This window comes from Melopsittacus undulatus, chromosome 6, assembly GCF_012275295.1.
Source record: "Melopsittacus undulatus isolate bMelUnd1 chromosome 6, bMelUnd1.mat.Z, whole genome shotgun sequence".
NCBI lineage: Eukaryota > Metazoa > Chordata > Aves > Psittaciformes > Psittaculidae > Melopsittacus > Melopsittacus undulatus.
In genome coordinates, this window is record NC_047532.1 from 18,984,066 (window position 1) to 19,001,703 (window position 17,638).

General features: G+C 44.6%; 3 protein-coding genes across 8 annotated transcripts in view; 2 read left to right on the forward strand and 1 right to left on the reverse strand.

Annotated features, from left to right (window-relative positions):
• Positions 1-910: 910 nt before the first annotated feature.
• IPP (intracisternal A particle-promoted polypeptide) lies at positions 911-8,292 on the forward strand. The gene is made up of 8 exons (XM_005151265.3): positions 911-1,349; positions 1,514-1,945; positions 2,255-2,410; positions 3,148-3,315; positions 4,105-4,242; positions 4,531-4,653; positions 5,323-5,543; positions 6,485-8,292. Exons 1-8 carry the CDS (start codon positions 1,043-1,045, stop codon positions 6,707-6,709), a joined length of 1,770 nt encoding a protein of 589 aa, XP_005151322.1. The 5' UTR covers positions 911-1,042; the 3' UTR covers positions 6,710-8,292.
• A 1,666-nt stretch (positions 8,293-9,958) lies between these two features.
• On the reverse strand, positions 9,959-12,303 carry TMEM69 (transmembrane protein 69). 5 transcript variants are annotated; one of them, XM_031050919.2, is made up of 4 exons: positions 12,129-12,303; positions 11,835-11,886; positions 11,624-11,686; positions 9,959-11,001 (listed from the first exon to the last, which is right to left on the reverse strand). In XM_031050919.2, exons 3-4 carry the CDS (start codon positions 11,666-11,668, stop codon positions 10,276-10,278), a joined length of 771 nt encoding a protein of 256 aa, XP_030906779.2. In that variant the 5' UTR covers positions 11,669-11,686; positions 11,835-11,886; positions 12,129-12,303; the 3' UTR covers positions 9,959-10,275. The 5 variants fall into 5 exon arrangements, with proteins under 5 accessions (XP_030906779.2, XP_030906780.2, XP_030906781.2 ...); XM_031050920.2 differs by having other exon boundaries at positions 12,150-12,299; XM_031050921.2 differs by lacking the exon at positions 11,835-11,886.
• Positions 12,304-12,767: 464 nt separating this feature from the next.
• GPBP1L1 (GC-rich promoter binding protein 1 like 1) overlaps positions 12,768-17,638 on the forward strand; it is a 33,725-nt gene continuing 28,854 nt past the window's right edge. The window contains exon 1 of one of the 2 annotated variants that reach the window (XM_005151092.2): positions 12,768-12,870. The gene's annotated coding sequence lies outside the window, so the exon portion shown is untranslated. Of the gene's footprint in view, positions 12,871-15,267; positions 15,794-17,638 lie in introns of those variants that run through there. The other variant, XM_031050938.2, reaches the window with a different exon arrangement.

A 17,638-nucleotide genomic window follows, 5' to 3' on the forward strand; every position in this document is an offset into this window, starting at 1 on the left:
TAGATACGGAAGTGTTCCAAGGGGCTCTCTGGTTGCTTTTTGCTTTGGCTGCCTGTCATGTTGTGGAAAACCCAGGAGGGATGCTTTTCTCTCAGAATCAGTGCCAGATCTGCCAGAGCCAGTGACCGTGTGCGTGTAACTCGGTACATGATGCTTTTCCCTCACTCGGTGCTGAGGCATTCCGTGACTCCATGAATCACACAGACCAAGACGGAAGCATGCTCTGCCTCAGGATCAGTGCTGACCCCAGCGGCTCACATGGAAGTGCTAGAGGACACCGTGATGAATGAAACATTTGTGCTGGAATGACGAGGAAGGCCCAAACATGGCATGATGCTAAAGGAAGGAGGAATGTGGGCTGGCTCAGCCTCCAATCAGCTCTGGCTCCAATGCCACAGGCCTGAGCTAACGACAGGCAGTGTTTCCTACCCCTGGGGATCCCCCAGACAGACTACAGCTGTGGTTTCTCCCCAGCACTGCCATGTTTCTCTCCCAAGCACAGATTAAGGTGCCTGGGAATCCAGTTTGCAAAAGCATACCTGAGGGCAATGTGATGGAGGAACAGATTGTGTGACAGCTCATTCACCAGTTACCTCAGCACCAGCCGCAGTGACCAAAGCTCTTAGGGGACCAGCTTTAACCACAAACAAGAAAGCTCCTCACAGAGCAGGCAGCACACCCATGGTGTGGTGGCCAGAAGTGCCTGTGGGGGTGAACAGGCTCCATAGAGACAAGCGACAAGGCAAGCACCTATATAAAGGATCAGACAGACCTACCACCACTGGGGCAGGTCCGCTTCCTATACTCGCTGACGGAGAAGAGTACTCGACACACACAGAACACCTCAGCAGAGGCTCTTTTGAGCAGCCTGCCATAACGAAACACTACCTTCCCAACGAACCGAGCACTCACCCCCGGCACCAGCCTCCCCCTTGGCGCATGCGCTGCTGGCGGGCTGAGCAGGGAGCCGCGGGCAGCAGTGCGCATGCGCTAGGGCGGCCCCTCTGGGAGGGGCGGGGGTCCCGGCACCTCAGGGACTGTGATGGCGAGCGCGGTAGTGGTGAAGGGTGGTGGGAGCTCTGTAAGCTCCGTCAGCTCCGTGTCCGATCGGCACGCCCGCCTCCTCCTGGCCCAGATCAACCGGCTGCGGGCCGGACAGAGCTTCTGCGACGTGCGGCTCGAGGTGGGCCCGGAGGCGTTCTCTGTGCACCGCCTGGTGCTGGCGGCCAGCAGCCCCTACTTCGCGGCGCTCTTCGCGGGTGGCATGAAGGAGTCCGGCCGGGATGTGGTGCGGATCGCGGGGATCGAGGCGGACATCTTCCACACGCTCCTTGACTTCATCTACACAGGTAACGGTGGATGGGGGGCGGCGGGGATCTTTGCCCGACGGCCGGGCAGGGATGGTGGTTCCCAGCACCCGTCATGGCCAGTTTTCCGACGGCAGGGCCGGAGTGCGGGCTGCCTGACGGTCACAGCCTCGAGCACAGCCCCGCTGTCGTGTGCGTGCCCGCAGGGGTGGTGAGCATCGGGGAGCACAACGTTCAGGAGCTGATCGTCGCTGCTGACATGCTGCAGCTCACCGAGGTGGTGGAGCTCTGCTGCGAGTTCCTGAAGGGGCAGATCGACCCGCTGAACTGCATCGGCTTCTTCCAGTTCTCCGAGCAGGTCGCCTGTCACGACCTGATGGAGTTCACCGAGAGCTACATCCATGCACACTTCCTGGAGGTGCAGAGCGGGGAGGAGTTCCTGGCGCTGACAAAAGAGCAGCTGATTAAGATCCTGCGAAGTGAGGACCTGAGCATCGAGGACGAGTACCAGGTTTTCATAGCAGCAATGCAATGGATTTTGAAGGATGTGGGAAAAAGAAAGAAATATGTTGTAGAAGTACTGGAGCCTGTTCGATTCCCTTTGCTACCAGCACAAAGGCTATTAAAATACATAGAAAGTAAGTGAAAGAAAGAAAGAATATCAGACAATTGTATCTGAGCAAACCATGTGTCGTTCAGTTACTGGATTTTGATGGCTTTCTATAGATTAATAGTACAATGAGTGAAAAGACTTATTCTATAGCAAACAAGTACCATTTTTTAATAAATAAGCACAGCTTGCTTTAACAACAAGTCTCCTAGAAGTAGGCAATCTTGATTTGCCTGCTCGTTTAGGAGAACATAATAACTTTTTAACAACTGAGTTACCATCTGCAGCTTTTTACTGTACCTTTTTTTTTTTTTGTTGTTCTCCTTATTTCCTCAAGGTATTCCAGATTTCAGCCTTCGGGTGGCCCTGCAAACCCTGCTGAAAGAATATTGTGAAGTCTGTAAATCTCCCAAAGAGAACAAGGTCAGCAGTTTTCTGCAAGCTTCTAAAGGTCGTCCCCGGAGGAAAGCCAGGAAGTACCTTTATGCAGTAGGTTAGAATGTGGCTGCTTGAACCTTGTAAAAGAAGCGATGAAGTAGTATCTCATATTATGGTACTGACGGAGATACTGGAATTTATTATTTTTAATCAAAAGATATAAAAATAGCAAAATATTTCATCTGGCTGAGTGACCATGTTAGCTACTTTCTGCTTAGAATTAGATAGGAGTCCTGCATTCACATTTCTTGTCATTATGACATGGCATTCAAAGTCTAGATTTGTCTTTTAGAAATTATTTGCCTAGGATGCAAAGCTGCAAATCAGCAGAGAATTTGCCTATGGTTCACTGCTGAATGGTGTACACAAACTCACTGCACTTGTTGTTTGTCTGAAGATTGAAGTGTTCTCTGTTCATGATACTTTGATTCATGTAGTGGGATAATTGAAACTGCAAGTTTTCAGCAAAGCTGCAGCTACATACTGGAAGGGAATGCTCGTGTTTCATCCTATGAAAAGTAACTTTGATTTAAGATAGCACAGGCTGGTCTCTGTGTTTTGCTAAGAACACAAATGATATTTGTAGTGTTGAGGTGCAGAGGCTCAGGCACAAGTTATGTGACTCCCCAGGCAACCGTTCTTCCTTGTGTGCTGGAGAAACAATGCTATTTGGAAAAATACAATTCCTACTAGAAGTGACTAATGAATATTACTGTAATTTTTTTTTCTAATGGTTTAGATACAGGAGCATGGGAACCAGCAGGAAGCTCTTACTCAGCTGTTACTTTCTAGGTGGGTACACCCGACTGCAGGGAGGACGCTGGAGTGACAGTAGGGCCCTCAGCTGTGTGGAGCGATTCGACACCTTCAGCCACTACTGGACCACAGTGTCATCTCTCCACCAGGCCCGGAGTGGGCTCGGTGTAGCTGTGGTGGGAGGAATGGTCTATGCTATTGGAGGTAACAGCTGACATATGCTTTCTTTCTAACATGGATACTAAAGAGCTCTTCTTGTAAGTGGTTCTGAGAAACCCAAGAGTAGATAATACAACTTCTAGATATAATGATTGAATTGGGGATTCTTGGTTCTCTACCGTCACTGCTCTGTTTGGGCTCCTATGTTGGCCATTTTTTACTAACCCCCTCTCCTCTCATGGTATAGCAACTTACAGGTAGGCATGTGGACATGTGCAGATATGCTGACATATATAATATATAGTTGGATATTCTGTGGACTTTGTGTACCACCACTAACAGCATTTCTTTTCTCACTTGTAGTTTAGCAGAAGTCCATAGCCTAGAAGGCAGCAGTACAAGACAGACTACTTGTCTGCCTACCTGGAAAGGCTTGTTATGTATGTTTGCTCAAGGATGTGATGAGTAGCTCAGCTGTATTAGCCCATCATTAAAGAATGCCTATGTATGCTGTTTTTGTCATTGCGGAACATATTCTTTGGTCTTGAAAACACCATAAGTTGTGCTACAGAGTAAAAAGTGTGTAACACTGTGGTTGTCTGTCTCTCTGGTGCTTTCAGTGATGTTTTGGGAAACTGTTGATGAAAGCTGTTCCTACTGATGATTCAGTTCTGGGTGTAAACAAAGCTTTTGCTACTTCGGCTGTTTGGTTAGCTAAAAGAAAGATCTTGTATTCAAGTGTTGTCTGTCCTGGAAGCAGTTGAAGAATGCTTCTATACCTGCAGTTCAAAACACTGCATTTCCTTTTTCTCTGTTCTTGGTCTTATTATTCAGGTGAGAAGGACTCAATGATTTTTGACTGTACTGAATGTTATGATCCTGTTACTAAGCAGTGGACCACTGTGGCTTCCATGAACCACCCTCGCTGTGGACTGGGAGTGTGCACATGCTATGGTGCTATCTATGCTTTGGGTAAGTTTGGGATTTTTTCTAGGTGAAGTTAATTTTTAAAGTGTTAATTCATGGAAATTGTAAATTTATTTGATCTTAAATATTACATCTGGGTGTTGCAAATTTGCAAACTGAAGTTTTGAAAAACAGCTGTTTCCTTGAGCATTAGTGTACCAAATCTTTGTGGATTAGTTATCATTCAGTTATAACATATTTCTGTTCTGGAGCAGTGTCCCATATATCTAAACATGCAGCTAACACACAGCTTTATGCCATTAAGTTCTTTCCTGTGTTTGCTGTTATTTGCAGGAGGTTGGGTTGGAGCAGAGATTGGCAACACAATTGAAAGATTTGATCCAGAAGAAAATAGTTGGGATGTGGTGGGAAGCATGGCTGTGCCCCGTTACTGCTTTGGCTGTTGTGAAATGCAAGGTGAATATTAAGTTTGTATCCATAAACAGTTCTGAGAGGCACTGGATTTAGAAGCTTTGTTTAGTTTTTACCTTTGTCTCATATTGTGCCGTCAGTTGCACATGCTTGTGCCTCACTTATTTTCTCTTCTAATACCGTATCTTTAATTTTGCAGTATTGAAAGACTGTATATAAAGTTCTTTCTGTCTTCTGCCTTTTATCTCATGGACACAGTTTTTATATGGCTGCTGGTATGGTTACCCAGCTACTCTTTTAACAGTTGGTTATCCTTCCCAATACTGCTTTTATTTACCTTCCATACTTGCATTCATTTGTATTTCTTTGTCACAGTCTGAAGAGTTGCCACACATCGTTTTAAGACAGGCATGTCTAAAGACTTGATCTATACATGTGCTTATTAGGCATTTAATCCAAGCCTGGTCAGCAGTTGTAGCCTTCTGAATTCTCTCCCCCATACTTGATTAATTATGGCTTTCATCAGAGCTTTTAGTGCTTGAGCCTCAAGGTACTCATTTGAAAGTTCTATGTCTGCTGCTAATGGACAAATGGAGGATTTTTATCTGACATTCTTAAGCCATCTTAATACGGGGCTGAAACTTATATTGTGACAGACATTTTCTGTCTTTCAAACCTTTGTATTATGAAACTTAAGAGAAACTGTTTCGACAGGTTTGATCTATGTTGTTGGTGGTATCAGCAATGAAGGAGCAGAGCTACGTTCTGTTGAAGTCTACGACCCAATATCTAAACGTTGGTCTGAGCTTGCTCCAATGGGCACCCAAAGAGCATATCTTGGTGTAGCTGCTCTCAATGATTGTATCTATGCTGTGGGAGGCTGGAATGAAGCTCAGGATGCACTTGCTACTGTGGAAAAATACTCCTTTGAAGAGGTATGGTAGAGTCCCTTTCTTTCACAAATGTAGATTGCGTCAACTTTGTGTGAGATGCTCTAGAGGGGGCCTACTTCCTTTCTTTAAAAAGAAAAAAGTTAGGAGTTCGATTTCCTTTTCACTGTTGGCTGCTAATCTGAATGAAACAAAGCCTCAGTGACTTCAGGGGGTCTGTCTGTTCTAACCAGTCTGTCGAATGTTGCTATCTGGCTTGGTGGTGTGTTTACAAAGTTGCATGCAGGCTTTTGCAAAACTGAAAGTAAACCAATACTGATGATACATAAATATACTGTCCTTTAGTAGGTACATATTAAGGTTAAGATGGGGGATAGATTTCCCTCTGCAATAGAATGATAATTGATCTGATTAGAGAGAAAGAAAGTCCCTGAAAAAGGAAGAGTTGCCCTTTGAAAAAGTTTAGAATCTTGCTTCCACTTCAAAAGTGGTATTTCAGCATGACTAGAAAAATCACTTTGAACACCTAAACTTTTGAGTAGGATAAGAAACTGTTCCTGACTTCTATTGCTCATGTTCCTATGATGCTCTTTGGAGCAGTAGCTACTATTAAAAGCAAAACATAATCCAGTGTGCCATTCTGTTTTGCTTTTGTAATTGAATCTAGTTTTCCTTATTTTCCACCTCGAACTGTATTCTAATCTCTGTTTTGGAGACAGACTGCATCTTGCAGTGACTGAGGAAAGGGAGAGGAGTTCTGTACAGACGCTATGTGACTCTAGTAACTACCATGATTTGGACTGCTTGTGAAAGTGCTGTCATTCCAGTCTTGATAATCCTCTTGATTCTGTACACATTCCACATGTGAGCCTATGAAGTGTATATGTAGTGTTCTTTGTATGTGTTTCAGTCTTTAAGCTTCAAACTTTTATCAGAACTTGGGCTTGCCTCAAAACTATTTGTTGACTATTTCACCATCTCATTAGGAAAAGTGGATTGAAGTTGCATCAATGAAGATACCGAGAGCTGGTGTCTGTGTTGTGACTGTGAATGGATTTCTTTATGCCTCGGGAGGCCGAGCTCCCAGTCATGATTTTGCTGCTCCAGTAACCTCTGACTCTGTTGAAGTTTATAATCCTCATATGGATAGTTGGACTGAAATTGCCAACATGATCACCAGCCGCTGCGAAGGAGGTGTAGCTGTGCTGTAAAGCACAACAAAGTAAACTTATGCAAGGAACGAGTAAATCTGCCTCCTCAGATTTCTGGTTTTGTTGGTAAGAAACGTAACACAGGAGCTTCAGTAGAGACAGTGGAGAATTGGGTCAGCGGGCTTTTCCTGAGCAGAAGGAAATATTACAACTCTTGCATTCAAAGTAAATTGCTTATCTGATATCTGTCTCAGGAGGTATCCTGTTAAGAGTAGAAATGACTATGACTCCATTTAGCTTACTGAAATAAGTGGTGAATATGCCCTGTAAGAATCTGAAGAAATCATTCCAGCATGTTGGGGCAGTAATCAGATTGTTAACTCTGTAAGGTGCACCAAAGCTAACATCTTTAGCTGCTTTTACAATCTGGAAGGAGATTACTGTAGACAGCTAGAAGTTACCTGTAGATAGAGCAGTTGGGCTACTTGGTTAGCATTAGTTGTCCTTTTCTGATGGGGAGGGGGAGGGAAAGGAATATAACAGATGGGGAAGACTTGGTACCTCTACTTATGACCTCAGTGCATTTGAACCTCTTTGCTGCTGCTGGATATGATGGGCATTAAATATGAATTGGATATTTACTTTCTGGCCACTTCACTGACTTGGATGGTGGGTGGCTGAGATTTTCCTGTTTTGGAAGGTTATTCTCATAGTTCTAATAATGTTATTCCACTTCAGTGTAGGCTTTTCTCCTCAGTGGTATCAGTGATGACCTCCTTTTTAAGTTCTGATGAATTTTAAATGGAAATGCTATTCATTAGATTAGCTGTTCTCTTTAGTACTGCTCTTAGTACAAAAATGTAGGGAAAGCCTTTTTCCCCCACCCCCCGTAGTTAAATGTGGTTTTATCTTGTGTGACATGCTGAGGCTTGGCATTGCAATACATGCTATTCTACAAGGTACACACCTCCATCTTTGCTACATCTTATATCCTGCCTCTTCCAGACTTGAGCAAACGGAGGGTTTTGTGATAGAATTATTTGCATTCAGCATCGAAGTGGTGCTGTTAGTGTTTTGTCTTGAGGAGTTTGTATTTAGCTTGGATATGCTTAGTAGAGCAATACTAAGAGTTTGGAGTTATTTCTAGATTCATTTAATTAACATACTTGAAGTTGCTTTTTGCACAATATGATTGCATTTTCTGCACAACTGCGGATGATTTAAACGGAGTCTGAAATAAGGCTGCTTGAACATTGATAGTGTTATTCTAGAATACAAAACCACAACTGGAATGTCACAGAACAGGAAGCCTGCACTGTGTAGACAAAGGAGCATTCATGCTGTCTGGGTCAATATCCCTGCTGTAAAATTAACAAATAAATACATGAATAAAGTCCTTCAAGGTGAACGTTGCAGGTACTGTAAGAATCTTGGTCTTACATTCTAATATAGGGTTGGGAGATTGCCAGACTGACACATGCTTGATGATGGAACATTTATTTCTCTGATGGTTCTAGAATCTTGTGTGTGCTTTTACTTCAAAGATTTCTTACGTGTGTGAACTAATGTCTATTCTCTCTTTTTTTCAAATTTAAACTTGTTTTAAATAGCTTTTCATAATAAAAAAGCATTTTCAGAACCGACTGTGTAATGCTCTTTTGTAGGTTCGTTTCCTGTTAGTGCCACTTTCATGTAATAGGTCAGTTTTTTTACTAGAAAGCCTATTTCCTTGTGAGACACTAGGAAAAGATTGTTTATAGATGTTGACTATTTGGAAGTTGCAAGTAACACAGTAGGAGTAAAATAGACATATATTTCTCCTCTTAGTATAAAATCACTCCAGTTTCTTGAAAGCCTGGCTGCCTTGTCAACTCTGCAGCCTGCTCTAGGATCAAATGATAGGTTGTATCTCATAGGCTTCTTTACTTTCAGGATCCCTCATTGAACTATTTGAGGAACATGACTTTAGCTGTATTTCATTTGTTTGCGAACTAGGAGTTCACTTCTGATCCCTACCCATAAACTTCCTGGATCAGTGGAGCTTAAGGGGGTCTGCTGTTGTATGAAGTCACCTTCTCCATTTTTGTAGTTTATTTCATCATGCTTGAATGAAACTTCGAAGTTGGTTATGTTCTCTGATACTCTTCACTTCTTTTCCTGAATTAAGGCAAAGGTAGGTCCAAAGAAGAGCACTATCTTTAAAAAAACACTATGTCTAAGTAAGAAAGACTAGAAGAATTGTTTTCATTCACAAACTCATTTTTACTTCCTTTATATTCAGAGTGCTGAAATACATCACTGTTTCACACCTATGATGCTGTTAACATGTAAAAGTTAACATGTTGCAGAAGTTAGAGGCTCATGTATATAGTTGCTATTTCAGCAATACCATAAAGAAGATGGCTCTCTTCAAGATAAACAGGTCTTTCTTCAGCATCTGTTCTTTGCAAAAAGGATACAAATTTTAAGTGCTTTACTCCATATACAGCAACATATACAGCAGAATACTGCATTAAGAAAATTATGAGGAGTATCTAAATTTGTCATAAGACTGCATGTGGATGTCACTTTTCAGGGTTTTTTCTTAGAACTTACACTGTACATAAAGAATACTTAAAATAAAAAGCCAACAGTAAACATGCTGACATAAAATTTCGTAAGTTTCTTGAAATAGCTGAGTCTAGAAAAGAAAAACCATGTGACTTAAGCTTTGTCTTCATCCCCCTAAATGATGCTTTAGGAGACTTAAGTACAAAAAGCATACACTGCTGCAGTATTTTCAGTAACTGGCTCATCATGGAGGGCTTGCAGGCTATAAGTCCTCTTCTGCTTGCTCTGGGACAAAGAGTTTGCCCAGAGAAGCTGTGGCTGACCCATCCCTGGCAGTGTTCAAGGCCAGGTTAGACACAGGGGCTTTGACCAATTTGATCAAGTGGAAGGTGTCCCTGCCCATAGCAGGCAGGTGGAACAAGATAACCTTTAAGGACTCTTCCAACCCAAACCATTATATGATTCTAGCTGTCCCCAGTCCATTACAACACCTGGATGACAAGGTGAGTTCTACCTTACCTTGCCCCTGCCAATGGACCTTGCCTATCTTTTCTTGCCTGTCTAGCAATTAATCACATAGCAATTTCAGCACCTTCTCAGTTGAAACAAGAGTTTTGTTCCACAACATAGGAATTGAACATGTGTGTACTTATGCATAATTCTCTGCTGCTTCTTTAAACACTAAACTAGAAGAACTTTCACCTCATTACTGTGCATGACTACACAGTTGTTTTCCCCACCACAGAATATTATCACACATTACAGTTACACCAGATACTTTAATGATTCAGCATAGAGCAATTCATACCCATGTCATTTGAATCTCCATTTTAATTTCAGTAGCATCTCACTCAAGAGTGATACTTTGTTCTACAAATAAGGACAGACTCATGCCTGCCTTGGAAAACATTGCTATTTACAATCCTTTCCTCCTAAACTAGCTAAGTTATTTGTTTCATGAATAAGCATCATGATCCCTGCCATCTTACAACTTCCAAGCACAAGTCTTTACTTCTTCTGGAACTCAATACAAATCCCCTACTGGCAGATAAATAGCTTTTTTTCCTGATGATCTATTATTTTGTGTTCTGCCATTCATTCCTGCTGTTACTTTGCTCTAGCTCTGAAATAGCCTTCAGTGCTGCAGTAGCTAACAGTGAGAATACCATCACCAGTGTTCCCACTACCCTCAGCACTTTAAACCATCTAGGATAAGTAGGAAGAAGGGAAACATCATAATGCAGTGCTATCCCCAACGCCATTACTAGCATCACTGCACCTTGAGTGACATCTTTAAAGAGCAAGGCTTGACAGGCAAATAGAGGAGGAATAGTACTGTTAGCCAGGTTCAGCCAGTCTGGCTTGGCCGGGCTGTTTTCTGGGAGAGCAAACCCCCATCTCATCCCTCCTAGGAAAGAGACTGTCACAGCACCATACATGATCTGAGCAGATGCCAGCTCTGGGTAGTAGGTCCCTTGGATAGCCATTGACAGTGGTATAGAAACAAAAGGAATCAGCCCTGCGAGGCTTAAGTAGAGGGCTGGCTTGGGAGAATCCTTTAATGATTCCATACTTCGTTTCAAGACACCAGCTTTGGCCTCAGCTTCTTTGGGGGTTTTCTTCTTGAAGAACGGGAGAGAGGTGTGAAGAGCCTGAAGCTTGGTTGCATATATCGATGCTACATTGAGGTGTGGAGATCTTGAGAGAGGACACACATTTCTCTGCAGCCGGAGGCCAAGAGAAGAGCAAGCTGTCTTATTCTTTCCATAAAGCAGTAGTCTCGGAGCAGTTAAGTTCTGGAGCTGCAAGTATAAAACTCATTCTGAACATCTTACAATGTCATCTTGTGGATTTACACATACCTAAACGACCCACAAAATACTGTACCAAGCAGTTTTCCAAGTCAGGTCCCATAACAGCTGCCTATCCTCTTGGTTTTTAGTTTGTTTTAACTTCACTAATTATGCTGATACATCTTTCACAAGCTACTGATGAAGAGCAGTTAGGCTCTTCATAGTGAGTAAGCAAACCTTACTCACTACAAGAGGTTTGTGTATCCGCCTATACTCCCACCCACACATGCATTCTTTAGCCATTTTAATGTTATATTCTGCTCTAAAAAGGAATGGTATAAAATGATTACAGAAGTAGGATAATGTCACCCCAGAAACTAGTTGCTATTACCTTGCTATTCTACTGAAAAGAGAGAGGAAAAAGACCTTTAAACTATAAAAAAAAAATCTTAGTTTTGGCTCAGAGCTACTGCACAACCTAGGAAATCTCAGTGATAAATCTGCATGGGGCTACTCCAACTTATCATTCATTTTGGTTTTTTCCCAGTGTTCTGATTATACTTTTTGCTATTTTACTTTAATAAAAAAAAGCAAAACAGAAAGTAAAAAAAAAAAAGCTTCAGAAACTTACTTTGAAAGGTGTGTGGAAGCAGCATCGTTGTATGAGAGGAATCATATTTGCTTTATCAAGGCCCTAGAACAGAAAGATTAAGGCTAGGTGGTCTGAAACTGATGAATAGCTGAGTTAGTCTTATGCCTCAAGTTAAGTCACAGTCTAGACTTGTTTATCAGATGCAAGACTCAGAGATGTGTATTTGAAGATAAGTACTGTATGTGCTTACCTTCAAATCAATCCTTATTTGCCCGCTACAGGATATTTAGCTTCAGGTAACTCTATAAAATAAAATCCTAAAGTTGGAGTAACTGTCATAAGAACAATTTCTAGTTCAAAATCTGGAAGCGGAGATGGCTCCCGTTCAGGATCCTCTCCTGACGGGATAAACAGCTGTACGCAGCTGATAAACGGCCAATTCCTCCCACGTGGGAGAAAACCCTATCCTTAACCACTAACGAGTGGCAGCCTCAGCTCACGCCAGGCTGCGGGCGAGCTGCCTGCAGGGGGCTGCAGCACTAACCGGGAAAGGCAAGCAGCTCACCCGCGGACTTCACTTCCCGGTTGCCGGTGCTGCTGCTCGGCACAAGCGGGCTGAGCCGGCCGGGCACTGGCGGTGACCACGGCAGCACCCACCGGCTCCCAGCCAGCGCTGCCCCTCGCCGCGGCGGCTTCCGCTGCCCCCGGAAGCGCTCTGTAGGGGCCCGGCGCACAGCGGTGTGAGTCCGGACAGAAACAGGCGAGGCCCGTGTTGTTCCGCTGGAGCAGGGAAATGGGCCGGGGACAGCAGAGCGATTCTTCCCGTGCAGCCGAGCCCCGAGGACTGCGACGGGTGTGGCAGAGGGGCGAGAAGGGCCCCGAAGTAGCTTTAGGAGCAGCGCCTGTTTTTCAGGCTTTGGAATTCACGCAAAAAGGACTACAACCCCCAGTGTGCCCTGCACCGCAGCGACAGACCGATCTTCGCGGCGCTTGGGGCGCACGGCCTTCTGGGACATGTAGTCTCCGGTAGCACCAGGCGGGCCATGAGGCCCCGTGTGCCCTGCCTCTCGGAGCGGTAGGGCGGGGGTGGGGAGTGCTCCGCGTGGCCGCCGGGAGAGCCGGGGAGGCGGCGTGGGGGCGTGTCCCTTCCGCCTCCTCGGCCCCGCCCCGCGCGCGCGCAGGCCCCGCCCCCTCCGGCCCCCGGCCGGGCAGGGCCGGGCAGCCATTTTGGGCAGAGCTTTGTTATGGTTCTGGGGCCGCAGGAGGCAGCGAGAGGGGCCTGGCCGGTGAGTGTGGCTCCCACACCCCTCCTTCCGCCTCCCCGCCGCGCCTCCCCATCGGCAGCCACCCCGGGACCCCGCTTGTCACCTCCCGTCTGCTTTGCAGCTTCGGAACCCTCCGGGATCGGCCTCCCGCCAGGCCGGGACCCCGCTCGCGGTTGGCGGCGGGCGGTGCGGCCGCCGTGGGGGGGGGAGGGAAGGGGAATCTCTCCGGTCTCGGCCAGCGCGCTCCCATCCTCGCGTCCTTCTGTGCTCCCGTGGGGAACCCAGTCCCGAATGCGGCGGCGAGGGGCTCCCTGCGGGGCAGGGCCGCCGGGCTGGGGGAGGGCGGCTGGGGCCGAGACTCCGTCGTTTATTGTTTCCTGCTTAGCCGGAAAGTTCGGAGCGCTGGACACGGCCTGGGCGCTGCCGCGGCCCTGCTGCCTCTCGCCTGGAGTTTAGCCTTGTCCTGTCATCGAGCTGGCCGGTCGGGGCGGGGGGGGAGGATGGGAGGTGGCGGAAGGACGGGCCGGAGCGCTGCGGTTCGCCGGGGCGGCGGGGTGAAGTCCCCGGAGGGCGGCTGGGGGGGGGGGGGAGGCCGGGCCGGGGCTTCCTGCGCGGCGGCCCCGGGGCGGGCGGAGCGTTCGCGGGTGAGGCGCCGGGGCTGTTTTGATTGCGAGCTGGAAACGAAAGCGGAGGATCCGCACTGGCTCGGGCCGTTTCCCTCCGGCGCTGCGGGGTTCACGGCCGCGCTTTCCGGCAGGCGCCGAGCGGTGACACGTGTGCTGCGGACAGCCGAGCCCCTGCAGCCCCGCTCGGCCGGGGCCAAGGCAGACGGTGGCCGGGAAACGTGTCAGGTGCCGCTCGTTGTCTGTGCACAGCAAAATGTGAGCGTGAGGTGGCTTTTTCTTTCGTCGTGAAAGTTATTTCTGTGTGTCCGGTGTGGTTTACGTCCTGTTGGCCTACGGGTTTTGCGTGCGGCTGTGGCTGGGCTGGATCAGGACAGCTGTGTTCACACCTAGCATTGCAAAGATGCGTTTAAGACTTTGAATTCACTTCGGTTTAGTAATAAGCTGTTTTGGAACGATGTTAGAGCGGTTAGTGGGCGTCTTCACAACTTACAAGTTTTTAAACGGCTTTAGAGGAACTGTCGCTATTTAAATCCTTGTAAGTAATGGTGGAATCGCGTAAGAGCGTTGCTTAAAAATGTAAAATGATTATTAACGTGGCCAGGTAAGTCGGCCTTGCTTTCCCCGCCCCCGAGGTCGGAGTGACACGAGTGTTAGTAATATTGATATACTCTGAAACCTTGCAAGCAAATGAGTGGAGTATGAAAACAGCGAGAGGGGGGTATGGAGACAAGAAAACAGGTAATTGCAAAGACATCAAAGTTGAGTTTGCTGTGGAGTTGACCTTGCTTTTGTAAAAATGTTTGGTGGTTACAAAAAAAGCTTATGTAAATATTACTTTGTGAATGGATACGGGTGGTATTTCAGTGAAAAGGTTCCTCGTGCTCATCCATGTGGAGACCTGTATTTCGAACTTCGAGTCTCTGGTTTGGGAAGGAAATAGGTATGGAGCAATAGGAGGAGGAAATAAAATCAGCAGGTTTAAGTGGAGGTTTTACTGTCACATTTTTTCTGGTAGTTTCTAGAGAAAAATACCTTAAGAAGAGCTTGTTTCAAGTTTTGTATTTGGAACAGAAAACTTTCAGGTGGTACTTCCCTCTTTGGGGAAAGAGGGAAAAAACTCTTTGGGTTTGTTTTTTCCTTTTTTTTTGTTTTTGCTTCTTATTTGTAGGGAAGTGCAGCCTCTGCATTTTGTGTTCATCTCTGGGTTGTAGTCTGAATCCTGTATGATGCAGAAGTTTCCATTACAGATATACTAGGATTTAAAGTGAAAATATGCAAGGAACAGATGGCATTTAAAAGAAAAGGTCCTGTTTTTTCTGCTCATGTCTCAGAAGAAGGATTAGCCGAATGCAGAGGTGATATGTAACAAATCGAGTGAAAGTGCCCACTTTGAGTGTTAGGAAAAATACTTTACTTTGAGAACATTTTGCAGGGTATGTGTACCTTGTCTCAGATGTGACTGCTTTGTCCATGGTGTCACTGCCTCTTGACATTCCTGTTTTAAATTAGGAGATTAAGTCAAGACGGAAAAATAATCTTTGCTAGCATTTTCATGAAATGCAAAGAAGTGTTTCAAGAATTGTGGGCTACTTGTTTTTAATACAGAAAAATACTGCGGTTGGATGTGTGAATTTCTTCAAGAGTGTGGGTGTCAGATAACATGGTTTTTGGCTTTACCCAAGTGATCAAAAACTATTGGCTCAAGAATTAAAAGTTGCTTTTAATTTGATTTCAGTGTTGCAAGATGTTTGAAGTTAGTTGTGTAGCTGCTGAATTGACATAGTTGTGAAGTGCACTTCAGAGTGTGCTTTATTCATCTGTATGAACAGATTGGAAAAGGGCTGTGACTGTTCAGTAGAGCTAAAACATAAAGCACCTCTCTTCAGTAAAGTGCTGGCTGCTCTTGCATGGATACAGTTTTTTCTTAGTGCTTTGTGAAAACACAGCCACAGGAGGACAGTTCCTATAAGTTATCCAGGGAAAGGTCACACTCACTGAGTTTTGCAGTTAGTGGGGTAGTATGTGTACTGGGAAGTTTGGGATTTTTAAGTTTATGTTAATGTATTTGTAGAGGCAGGAGGGGTTTAGATTTTCTTCTGCTAGTTTTTTGTTCTAGCAGTCTAAGTAGACATTTTACTGCCACTTACATAGTGACCAGGATACGAAGTAAATCGTATGTGGCCTTTGTTTCAATAAGAGTCATTGAAGTGTGTGTTCTCTTTACTTGTCAGATTTGATGAAAACCAGTGAAGTTGGCAGAAACATGGTCCTGCTTAGAATACTTCATGAATGCCAGGATGTTGTTTAACTTGTGTTCTGTAAGTTAATATGTTCCTGTGAAAATGTGCCAAACTTTAATGAGTTACTGTATGGTCAAAAGATAAATTTACGTTTCTGGGAGGGGATTTAGGAAGAGATTGATAGTGGCCAAGTATCCACCTCCCCGTACATGTATGTATGCAAACACTCTGCAGACCTAAAATTCTAGGTTAGTGAAGGCCATTAGCATGACAATAAGTGGGAAGAGAAGCACATTGGTTATATTAATCATATATACTAGTGATCAGGCTGTACCATTGCAAACTGGAATTTCTTGATTAAAATCTGCTCAACTATTGCAGCTCCTGCCTTCTTTAGCTGCCCTTGCAAAACATCAGAAGAATTTTAACATTTCATGCTTTTCAGAACTTTCTGTAAATAAAACAGCAGAAAGACTTTGCAAACTGTTGGTGTATGCAGTTCCGTGAAATGACTAAGCTGAAATAGTTCCACTTCCAAGGTCTGTCTTAACAAAAAGCCTTTGAACCAGTGTATCCAAACAATATCTTGAGGTTTCCTGCAATAAATGATGCTCAGAAACAAATATTTTGCAGAGTATGACCTTGTGCCTCAGGGACTGTTGTACACATGAGAGTTCACTGGGAGCTACTGAAGTTCCAGGATTTACAGTCATTCTAGCAAAAATGTCTTTTTTGTTTTCTTTTTCTGTTTTATTTTTTCCTCTCCTTGAATTTTGTTATCACTTCAGTGTTTTCATAGTGTTATCTTCCACCCTGGAAGGAGTATCATGGCTTCGTAGAGTGATGTTGGTGGCTGTTAATAAGCAAAGCTGGCGGAGGGTGGTCGTGGCATATAATGTTGTCTAAATGCATGTTCCTGGTTTTAGGAATCCTCCTTTTCCAATACAGGAAAAAACGTACAATTTCAAATTCATTTCTTTTGGAGCACTTTTATTTCAGTGCCTGTTCTAGGTTCAGGTAAATGTAAGTGTAAGGGTGAATGGTGGTATGGCCAAGAATGACTGGTAGCAGGGTTAGGGGTTTAGTGTGGCAGGGTCTCCTCTCCTGGGTATCTCTGTGACCCTCATAGCATAGCTGCAACATATACTGAGCATGTGGCAGTGATCATCACTCTCTTGGAATTTGTCATCATCAGTTTGTGATGAACAATTAACTTGTAAATAAAGGAATGAGTCTGCCATGGAGGTACGTGTATTATTCTGGATGCATACAGTATTAGTATTCACAGAGTTGCTGGTGGATTTGTCCAGTAAAGATTCCTATAGGTCTCCAGCCTTTCAGCAGAAAGGAGTGTTTTGCCATTGTGTTCCAATGAGTCATCCATCATTAAGGAATTAATCAGGATTCAAGTGAAGTGGTCTAAAAAGACCTTTGGTGCTAAAAAAACTCACCAAGGAAACTCTCTCACCCTGAAAATCTTAAATGTGTTGTGAGCTTTTACTGTTACTTTGGGCAAATTGTGTTTTTTCATTTACTTTGAACTCTAGTTAAAGTAGAGAAACAAGTTAATAATGACTTTAATGTTTTCAGGTTGGCTGGGCCTTATGGAATCTATCCTACAGTATTTAGGGAACTGACAGCCCGTGGGAGTAGGAAAAGTTCCAGAATACTGAAAAGAGTTGAGGAGTGCTTCCCCTCATAACATACAGCAAAAGTCAGGACTTAGATATGTTCAAAGGAAGAGTGTTCACATCAGGGAGCCTGTCCTGGGTCATGTACTGTTCTATGTTTTCACTTCTCTATGTTGAAATAATACTGAACACACAGATGATATGATCTTGACAAATTCAAGAAATAGCCTGAAATCAATAGCATTGATTTTAGCCATTTTGGTGTAGATGGGTTCAAATTACCGTGCTTAGG

Bases quoted from the DNA above. Each gene is read 5' to 3' on its own strand.
- TMEM69 (XM_031050921.2), bottom strand. From the start codon at position 11,668: ATGATTCCTCTCATACAACGATGCTGCTTCCACACACCTTTCAAA. The intron at 11,002-11,623 runs GTAAGTTTCTGA...TTATACTTGCAG, and splicing joins GCTTCCACACACCTTTCAAA to CTCCAGAACTTAACTGCTCC.
- IPP (XM_005151265.3), top strand. From the start codon at position 1,043: ATGGCGAGCGCGGTAGTGGTGAAGGGTGGTGGGAGCTCTGTAAGCTCC. The intron at 2,411-3,147 runs GTTAGAATGTGG...GTTACTTTCTAG, and splicing joins GAAGTACCTTTATGCAGTAG to GTGGGTACACCCGACTGCAG. The intron at 5,544-6,484 runs GTATGGTAGAGT...CCATCTCATTAG, and splicing joins AAAAATACTCCTTTGAAGAG to GAAAAGTGGATTGAAGTTGC.